We start from the raw sequence: 10,909 nt of genomic DNA, 5'->3' as shown, positions 1-10,909 counted from the left end.
ACTAGAAGAACATCCAGTGGCCGCTTGTAAAATTCTCGTTTGCAATCCTGGCTTTACTTTTGACACACACCAATGAAGCTCCTCTGCTTCCCCTAAAGCTCAACCAGGACATCAATCATCAGAGATGCCCTCTTTTTCCTAAATTTATGATCTGCTCAAAATATATCCGAATTCCAGGCTAATCTGAGCACCTCATCTATTGGTCATCAACTGTTAACTTTTCACTGTAAAATGGTGCTCCCTTTACACTAGCAACTAGGAGCACTCACTTTTACATGTACTATATGCTTTCTGGTAGCTGCAGTTCCCTCTGCCTTTTTCAGTTTCACTGCCTGATTATTACTACTTTTTACAGCAAAACCTTTGCAACCATGAATGGAAATATCGAATAAAAAGAATCTGGAGCAGGTGGCACTATTACTCCTGAATCAGCACTAATCTGAACATTAACCAATCAGGATGCACTCATTAGTCATGATCAATTAACAATTTTTTTTGGATCAGGGATAGGAGTATGCTAGGACACAGCCATAGCCCATATCCTTCTTCCCAGACCCCATTGGCCACCTAGGACATAGTAGCAATCACAAAAAAAAAGGAAAAGGATAAAAAAAAACTAGCGGCTACTGCATCTTCTACAACACAGCACACTCTGGTACAATGTGATTGATACGGATGATGATCTTCTCTGCATGTTCTGATGTTCATGTCATCCTGAGGCTGAGGTACTGCTGGCACTGCGTCAGCCACGGCGCCTGCTGCCTCATCATCCCGTCGCCGAGGTCGAACGCCATCGCCCTCTGGCACGGCGGCGGCGGCGGCGCGTGGAACACCGCCGCCGACGCCTCGTCGGAGTAGTACTCGGCCGAGGACGGGGACGACGACAGGAGGCTCGCGCCGGAGCAGTCGTCGGACCCGAACGGGGCGGAGCCGCCGCCGCCAGGGCTGTCGTGCTGCTCTTGCCTCCTCCTCCTCCTGCTGTTGTTCTTGCGGCGCCCGCCGACGGCGAGCGTCAGCTCCAGCTCCGCGCCGGCGGCTTCGTCGTCCTCGTCGGCGCTGACGATGTACTCGTCGGCCGGCAGCTGCAGGTTCAGCGCGCGCCGCGGCTGCTTGCTGCGCCGCCGGGTGACCACCAGCTCATCTCTGGTCAGGTCGCTCATCAGCTGCCTCTGGATCCTGTACAGGCGGTGCAGCTCGTGGACCTGATGATCAGATTGCAAAAAGAAAACAGGTAGCCGTTCATACACTTTATTTGTTGCATGATGAAATTAAGAATTCGCCGCGGAGAATAACAGAAAGAACGAGCTCCTGAAGGTCTCGATCATTTACCTGCTGCCTGAAGGTCTCTTCGTGCTTGAGCATGGCCATCTTCATGACCTCCATGTCGCATTGCCTCACAACCTGCCTGTCCATCATCATCCTCTCCTCACTGTTCTTGCTCGAGCTCGACTAACCCTCCTGGACTGGTCACCAAATATAATAGAACTCAGTGCCCTGCCGGCCTTCTGAAAACGAAATTGCTCGAGCTCGACTATGCAGTTGCCGTTGTGGTGGTGGTTCTGAAACTGTGGAGTGGCAGTGGCAGGGGGGGGGGGGGGGGATTTATAAACACTGCTTCCAACGCCCCATGGCCATGGCCCATGGGGCGCCGGCCTTTCCCTCGCTAGACACTAGGGGAGGGATAAAATTTCCCATGCCTGATGCCTCACCTCCCTTTTGGCTTTTGGCATGACAAGCAACAGCAAGAGAAGAGGCCCAGCTGCTGCCAATGGCTTGGCTTACACTGTCACTGACTCGCTTGCCAAGCATGCATGGAGTGCCCCTCCCAGAGCAGACAGGCCCTGCAGGAGCCTAGTTTAATCATCTTCTACTTCGTCGCCCCATGCACGCGTGGGGCCCGCGCGCCATGCATGGAACCAAAGCAGCTGCAGGCTGCAGCTTGCAGCTGGTACACTGCAAGGCAGGAGGAGCTGAGAGGAGTGCATTTCAAACAGGGCACACACTTTTGTATGTGTGATGCAGTGTACTGCATGATCATCTCACACATATGTACCAGGTCCATTGCTTTGGGCAGTTGTTTAGTGCTGGTTCTTATGTGTGCAAGTAACAAATTCCTAGTAAGATGGAGCTGTCAGCTTGTCACTGAAAACAAGCAAAGGCTGGGGGGGGGGGGGGGGGTCCAATGGCAGTTCCTGTCTCACTGCTGCTGGGTGCCTTCTGAAAATTAAAGCAAATAATCTGAAGGCTGTGTGGGTTGCAGGAGAACCAAGTAGGTTCAGAATGCAGCAAAGGCTGTTGGATGGATTCAGATATTGCAGTCTTGCAGAGGCCCCTTTGCCAGGAAGGTTGATTTCCTATTGCAGTTGCTTCATCATCCAAATTACTCATGGTTCTCGGTGTCAGTTGACCTTGTGTTGCTGCGGCAAATTAGTTCTCAAGAACGTTAGAGGATGCAGGAAGATTTGCAGTGCAGGTGAATTCTTGCAAAACGGTGATTATTTGGGGGTGTTCAGTGATGATAAAGTAATTAGAGAGAGATGGTCCAAGGGACGACAAGACAGCGGTGCACGCCTTGCCGGCGGAGGGAGGCGCAGCCGTACTCACTGTGGGCCCACAAAGAAGCGAGAGAGAGAGAGTACTCACTGTGGGCCCACAAAGAAGCAGGGGAGAGAGAGAGAGAGAGAGAGAGAGAGAGAGAGAGAGAGAGAGGCAGTTCCTGCTTTCTCGGCTTTCTTTTGGTCTTCTTCCTAGTGCAAAAGCCTTTTATGGATAAGATAAAACACTGTCCGTTTGACAGCAGTGCCGGCCTACTTGTTCCCTTGGCCAATTTCTTTCTGTGTGTCTCACTAAAAGCATTTTGATTTCCAGATTGCTATGGAAATAGCTTAGGTTAGCCTCTTATCGTTGAGACTGTTACTACTTTTACAATTAAACAATTGCTGCAAGTAGTAGCTCGATGCACCCTGATTAATCAAAATTTAACTTGCATTCATCATCATGCCAAAATTAGGGCCCAAAAGGTGTGAAGCTGCTGAAACAGTAGAAGCTTTGTAGGTAGGGGAGAAAGTCGACTCCTCTCCCTTTGCATACTTCTAAAGCTAAAAAGCCACTTTCGTCAGGGGTTTTTAGGGCTTTCCCCCCAATTACTCATGATTTTTAGGACGGGAAAAGGAGGCCGGCTAGCTCATTGATTGTTTCCTCACCAAAAGCATTTGTCCAGAGTGCAGTGGAACTTCTCAAAAGCATATACCAGCCAACTAGAACAGCAATTTCTGTACTGAAAAGGCAAAGGGACAGGGTTCTACTCCTCTTGCTACATGCTTAACTTCCTGCAAGTTACTATTTTATATCGTTCAATCATAAACTTGTTTCAGAAACAAGACGTTTTGATAGATAACTGATGTTAATATTGCCTGAGATTGCTGTTTCTGATGGTTCATTAGAATTTTTGCAGTGGTTAATTGCTTCTGCGTGCTGCTGACTGAAATGTGTTGCAGGCTTACATCACGCCTGACAAAACATGTCGTCTGTCGGTTCCCTGTTATTCTGAAGTTCAGGCCATTTTGGTCAGAGTCTGAATGATCCAAAACATCACCATGCATGCAGACTGCCAGAGGCTACAAGCCACTGGAGTAAAAAATACAAAAAAAACACCACTGAGGATAAACTAAAATACTTGAACGAAACAAAAATTAAGCTAATCTGGTAGTACTAGCAGCCAATGATAAAAGTAATCAGGGAGGGAGGGAGGGAGAGCATGCACGGCATGCTCACTCGCACGAGCTCGCTGAGGGCGTTGGCTAAAATTCAGCGCTGAACTTTTCAGAGAGGAAAGCACATCGGTTGCGGCGAAGAATTTAGGCTGCAGCCTCCATTCTGTCCCCCATCTGCACACGGCCTCCTCGAGGCCGCGGCCCTCGTCATCATTCCGGTCTCCTGGAAGCCTGCGCCGTGGAGTGAGCAACAGCTGGATTAGGGCAAAGTGGTGTGGGCAGATGGCACTAATTCGAAACTAACAGTAGATGCGAGCGTGCCATCATGACTGCCATCATCATTGCGTAAGGGTGAGAGTGGTGTTGAGTCTACATAGTAGATTATTTGTCAACACCTAAAAAAAGTTGGTAACAAGCCGTTGCTCAGAAGTCCATGTGCATGTTGCGCATTTGGGAAGTGTAGATGATGTATGCTCAAAATTCTTGCAAATGCGTCCAAACCACTTGCACCTCATTTTCTCATAGCAAATAGTATTGTGTTGAGCTGAGTAGCCTTTGTAAAATTCAAGTTTCACAATTGAGCAATATGTTTATTTTTTCTGAAACCGGAAATGATAGGTGTCAGGAGTTTCAAGGAACAGGCCGGGTTAAGTTTTTAAGAAATTCTATTAGTTTTTACTAAGATATAACATGGCCAATGGTGACTTCCAAACTCATGTTGCAACTTATGTTCAAAAAAAAAGTCATGTTGCAACCAAGAACTTGAAGAAAAAAAAAAGGAAAGATGTAGAAGAAATTACGTTAAAGGACCAGACGCAATTACCAATTAGTATAAGCACAGTGATCACAATCAACAGAAAACCTGGATGAGATTGGTGAGAACTTGGAAGCCATCCCTGTGGAGTGGAGGCAGGAGGAGGGCTGCTGACTGTTGGAGCAAGCTCTGTCCGGGAGCCGACAGGTCTGTCCGGCACGCACGCTCGCCACCTGAGCCGCAGCGCACCGAAAGAAGGAGCATGAGTGGGGAGAAAGGCAGGCGCAGAAAAGAGATGGCAGGAGGGGCCTGAAAAGACGAGTTCCCTCATGACCTCACACGAACATTTGTAGCCATAAAGTGAGCACATTCTCTAGGCCTCTTGTTCCCCTCGTTCTCTCTCTCTCTCTCTCTCTCTCTCGGTCTTGCAATTTTGTTATCCATACAATTTTCTCGAGGACACAACTACCTGTCCTTTTTCACCTGGTTTTCTGGCGGCCTATGAATTAGAAATGAGAATTTTGTTGGGGAAAAATAGCCATATTATTTTAGACCTAGGCATTGTGCTAAAGCCCATCCATGGCAAGTATTGGGCATACTTTTATCAGACAGGGCCGTTTGGGTTTGGGTCATCTTTTTTAAGTTCTAAAAAATGAAAACAATTAATTCAGGCCAAGCTTTTGGGCTCACTTACAGGCCCAACCCTGGCATACCCATGAGCCGGGTTAAGCCCAACGGACTCAGGCCACGTATGAATGCTAGTGCGAAATAGTAGGTATTATTATGAACTAAATTTGATGTACTTCATTTGTTCTTTTAGTTTTTTTTCTTCTCACTACATTTTTTTGTGAGAGAAGACATGGACAGTTTTTTTTTTCCACGTAGGGCCTGGCCCGAATTTCATTACTGATGGGTAACGAAATTACAAAGTCTTCCAGGATAACAGAAAAACAAAAGAACTGAAAGGGAGTTTAACCCAGCTACAAAGTCTAACGCAAACGATCCCAGATACAGAAAAGTTCTGACCGAAACATAGCGATCTACTATATAACCAAAAGGGGAGCAGGTATTGCCGCAACTACAGCACCATACACTTGCTAAACAGGCATATGACATGGACAGTCTTTGTGTATGACATAAGAACGTGTGCGTGACAAAGTTCTTTTAGGTACCCCCTTCCGTTTCGATTTTTTCTAAATGACAGTACTGATAATTTTCCCTTTTTCAGAACACATTCTTCGTCTTTTTTTTCACCCTCTGTTTTTTTCCTGCTCTCTTCATTTTCTCTCTACATACCTCGATCTCTCTATCATGCTGCCATAATTTTGTTATCCATAGATTTTTCTCGAGGACACAACTGTCTATCCATTTTCTCCTGGTTTTCTCGTGGGCTATGAATTAGACATTGAGTATTTTGTTGGCCGGATTGAGCAGCAAAAAAGACATTATTTTGGAAATATAATCGTGCCCAAGCATTATTAGGCCTCCTTTACGGATCAGGACCATTTGGGCTCGGGTCACTCATTTTTAATTAAAATAATTAGTTTAGGACGGTTCTTTGTTTATGTCATGTGTGCATGACAAAGTTTCTTTAGGTACCCCTCTGGCTTGTTTTGCTAAATGACAGTACAATGCAGCTTTACTACACCCCCCCAACCCCCCGCGCGCTGCTGGGGTCACGCGGGTAACTCCCAACAGACTTGTCACCCACTGCAGATTTTATGTTGTTGGGCCTAAACTGTCCCATAGTCAAATTTGTTCCAGAATAAATTTATTTTATTCCAAAATAATTTTTTAATTGTTCTAGCAATACAAAACATTTGTTCGGGAACAAAATATTTTTGTTCTAGAACAAAAAAGTAATTATTGAGTCTTATGCGATGGTTTGACTGCCAGTAGCCCGAGCGACTCCTAGCATCCCCCGTTCCCTCCTTTCCAAACCATATAAAATCGTATCAGAAACCGAAATTTGTGCACTACTACAGGAGTTGATGCCGACGAAAAGGCCTAAAAGCTTGTTTACTTGGACTTGGGCCTCTGACCTTGTTGGGCTCAGCATTGCAGCTATGAGGGGGGCTACTTCTACTAAATACAGCAGAAAGACGTATTATGTCACAGATTTCTGAACTCCTCTCTAGAGAGGAAATTATGGAGAAACAACGTGCACGTCTTGACTGGCTAAAGGACAGGGATATAAATACAGCCTTCTACCAAGTAAAGGCGAGAGAAAGGGCCAGAGTTAACAGAATTACTTCCCTTCGGACGGAAGATGGAGGGGTTGTAACGCAGCCAGAGGAGTTGGAGACGGTAGCAGAGACCTTCTATACCAACCTGTACATGGCGCAGGATGTGCTAGAACCGGAGGAAATTCTACAGCATGTCCCAATGAAAGTGACAGATGAGATGAACGAGTCAATCAACTTGCCGTTCACTGCAAAGTAGGTTGAAAGGGCTTTGTTTATGATGGGACCTAGCAAGGCCCCAGGTCCGTATGGTTTTAATGCTGGCTTCTATCAATACCATTGGGATATTTTGGGGCCAAGTATCACGACAGCAGTGCTTGACTTCCTAAATGGGGGAGATATGCCTGACGAGATGAACAATACTATAATTTGTCTGATCCCAAAGGTGAAAAACCCTCAGGAGATGAAACAGTTCAGACCTATCTCTCTTTGTAATGTAATCTATAAGATTTGCTCTAAAGTGCTAGCTAATAGGCTACGGCCATTTCTTGACGAGATTATTACAGCGGAGCAAAGTGCTTTTGTACCAGGGAGACTGATCACAGACAATGTCTTGATTGCGTTTGAATGTACCCACTATCTGAAAAGGAAGAAAGGAAAAACTGGAGCGTGTGCTATCAAGCTAGACATGGCAAAAGCTTATGACCGTGTTGAGTGGGAGTATCTCAGGATAATTATGTTGAAGTTGGGTTTTCAGGAACAATTTGTATCACTGATTATGAGGTGTGTAACCTCAGTGCCCTTTTCTGTCAGAGTTAATGGATCACTATCAAAAGTGTTCAGACCAACTCGGGGGATTCGACAAGGTGATCCCATATCACCATATCTATTCCTGTTGTGTGCTGAGGGACTTTCTTGCCTTCTAAAGGGGATTGGTCTAGACGTCCAGTGCATCTGTCCAGGGGCGTCCGTGTTGGCGTCCATTCTCCATGGATTTCGCACCTTCTCTTTGCGGATGATTGTATTATTTTCTCGGAAGCATCACAGAGAGGGGCTGACCGCCTTCAAGAGATTCTTGATGTGTATAGTAGGGGATCGGGTCAATTGGTGAATCGGGACAAATCAGCAGTGTTCTTCAGCTCAAACTGCAGTGATGAGATGAAAACAGTGATTCGCCAAGTGCTTCACATTGAAAAAGAAGCATTAACAGAGAGGTACCTTGGTCTGCCTACAGCGGTAGGTCGGTCATCGACTGACGCCTTTGAATATATACCAGCAAGAATAAGAAGCTTAATTGGCACTTGGAGTGGTCGAGAAGCGAGCTGTGCTAGGCGAGAGGTGCTTCTAAAATCAGTTGCTCAGGCAGTCCCTACTTACTCAATGAGTTGTTTTCTGTTGCCAGGCGAAATATGTAAGAAAATGCGATCGGTCATCACCAACTACTGGTGGGGAAGTTCTGCAGACAATCGACATATACACTGGCAAAAATGGGACAGGTTGGCAAGGTCAAAAGCTAAGGGAGGTATGGGTTTTCGAGATCTCAAGATGTTTAATCTTGCGATGCTTGGGGTGTGTTTAGTTCCACCCCGTAAACACAAAAAAGCCGTAAACGCATTAAAGTGAAAAGGAATCTTGCTAATTTGAAATACTAAATGAAGTCTATTTATAAAACTTTTTGCATGGATGGTCTGTAAAATCGCGAGACGAATCTAATGAGCCTACTTAATCCATGATTTGCAACAGTGATGCTACAGTAACCATCCGCTAATTATTAATTAATCATGGATTAATTAGCATCATTAGATTCGTCTCGCGATTTACAACCCATCTGTGCAAAAAGTTTTGTAAATAGACTTCATTTAGTGCTTCAAATTGGGAAGATTCGAAACGCAAATTTTTTTTGCATTTACACCCTACCGAACTAAACACGGCCTTGATAAGCAAGGATGGAGACTGATGACAAGACCAGATAGCTTGTGCGCCAAAGTTCTCAAGGGGCGTTATTTCCATGATGGGGACTTTTGTCTTGCTCTCGAAGAAGACGTGCAAGCCACACATGGCGTGCCATCCTAGCAGGAAGAGATGTCTTGAAAAAAGGTTTGATTAAAAGAGTTTGCAATGGAGTGACGACAAGAATTTGGTACGATGGATGGTTGCCAGGACACTTTGCTGGGTACCCTTTGACCCCGGCAGAAGGGCAAAGCTGTTGAGATGGTCTCTGACCTTATAACTGATAGTGGAGCCTGGAACGAAGGACTTATTAGGGATATCTTTTTTCCTGTCGGCGCAAATGCAATCCTTCGAATGCCATTATGTGCTGGAGGGGAGGATTTTTGGGCATGGGAGAAAGAAAGGCACGGTAACTACTCTGTCAAGTCGGCTTATCGACTGCAGGAAGACGTGCGTGAGCAAAGTGAAGGTAATCAGGATGAACCTGGAGCTTCGGAGGAAGATCATTGGAAACTAGTTTGGAAGCTTGATGTACCACCGAAAGTTAAGGTGTTTTGGTGGCGGGTTCTACATGACTACCTGCCAGCAAGGAAGGAACTGCATCGTAGACACATTGAACCTACTGCTCATTGTGAAACCTGTGGGGCAGTGGAAGAATCAGCAAGGCATGTTCTATTAGAATGTACCATGGCAAGGATCTCCTGGGAAGAGACAAAAAAGCTTACGGGAGTGAAGATACCCTGGCTCCGTCCAGAGTCACGGGCGATTGATATGTTGCACGACAACGTATGCCCAAGGAAAGATAGATCAGTGATAATTTGTGGGATGTGGTCGCTTTGGATGTTGAGGAACAGGCGTCGCCATGGAGAAGCTGGGATGCCGATTCGGCAAGCTGTTTTGTGGGTGCGTGATACGGCATATGATCTATGGCATTTGCTCCATCCTCAAAAAGAGAAAGTACCAAAAGTGTTGCCTAGATGGAAGCCACCTGATGAAGGATGGATCAAATGTAATTCTGATGGCGCCTTCTACTCGGATGGGAAGGGAGCAACAGGTGCTGTTCTTCGAGATCACCTTGGTTGTTTCAGGAAAAGTTCGGCAAGATGGTACGATTCCTGTATGGACGCGCTAACTATGGAGGCGCTAGCATGTAGGGATGGCTTGATTCTTGCAAAGAATTATGGAGCCACAAGAGTGGTGCTCGAAACAGATTGTCAGGATCTTGTGAGATTGTGGTCACTGGAAAATGAACAGCGATCGTCAATTACTTCGATCCTCAGGGAGATTCGGGAGCTGTGTAATTCTCTAGTTAGCTTCTCTTTGTGTTATGCTAGTAGAGAGTGCAACTCGGTAGCGAATGTACTAGCCAAACAGGTGTCTAGTGTGTGTGTGATGGGCGTGTGGCACCAGGCCCCGTCATGCGTGCAGGGCTATCTCGTGTCTGATTGTAATGATCCTCCTGATCACTGAATGAAATCTCCGATCTCAAAAAAAAAGACAATGTATTTTTCTAGAATTTTTTATTTATAGTTAGTTACATAACATCCCAAAAGAGTTAATGAAAATGCATTGGGGTGAACCTGTACTTGCAGACCTGCTCGAGTGCACGAGGGATCAGGTTTTTTGGCTTCTCCATAATGATTCTGAATTTGGGCCAAATCTTATTTCAGAATATCTGAAGCAATTCTGTCCTAAGTTCATAAAAAAAATCTCAAATCTTCTCTACAAGGACAACAAAAGTATACTGGGTAAAACAGGAAGCTTCAGTACAACAGATAAATGCAGATAAAACTCAACGCCTGCATCAGAGTGCATGTTATAAATATAAATATATTCAGCATAGCAGAACAGCACAGAAGGCGCATAATGGTCTGTACAAATAGCAGAACATCGGGTCTCCAAAAAAAAAAAAAACAGAACATCGCAGAAGGCACACAATGATCTGTACAATTTTGTATGTGGGCATGTTGGTTACTACGGAGTACTTCCTAATCAAGCTGAATCTGAGTACCAGACAGATAAAGGAAAGGAAGGAGGATTTTTTATGTCAGGCTGATCTCTGAGGCAACACTATCTAAATGATCAACAACAGTAACCAAGTCCATCAATGCGAATGGCTCAGCTCATGATCTTACCAAACACTGCTTCGTGTCAAGAAAGTAAGTAAACAAAGGATCTGGGCACAGACAATAAAAATGATACTCACCAAGGCAGATGAACAAATCCAAGTTACCCAGCAGCAACATAATCTAGACACAGAACCCGATTCTCTGTACAGGCAGAATATGGTAATATTGGTGTACAAGGAG

General features: G+C 45.5%; 1 protein-coding gene across 1 annotated transcript; it reads right to left on the bottom strand.

Annotated features, from left to right (window-relative positions):
* Nucleotides 1–435: 435 nt before the first annotated feature.
* Nucleotides 436–1,632, bottom strand: LOC120699907. The gene is made up of 2 exons (XM_039984022.1): nt 1,330–1,632; nt 436–1,202 (listed from the first exon to the last, which is right to left on the bottom strand). The coding sequence occupies exons 1-2, from the start codon at nt 1,417–1,419 to the stop codon at nt 705–707; spliced, it is 588 nt and encodes a 195-aa protein (XP_039839956.1). The 5' UTR covers nt 1,420–1,632; the 3' UTR covers nt 436–704.
* Nucleotides 1,633–10,909: the final 9,277 nt, after the last annotated feature.

This window comes from Panicum virgatum, chromosome 3K (genome assembly GCF_016808335.1).
Source record: "Panicum virgatum strain AP13 chromosome 3K, P.virgatum_v5, whole genome shotgun sequence".
NCBI classification, from domain to species: Eukaryota; Viridiplantae; Streptophyta; class Magnoliopsida; order Poales; family Poaceae; genus Panicum; species Panicum virgatum.
This window is presented reverse-complemented; position numbering and strand designations above follow the sequence as displayed.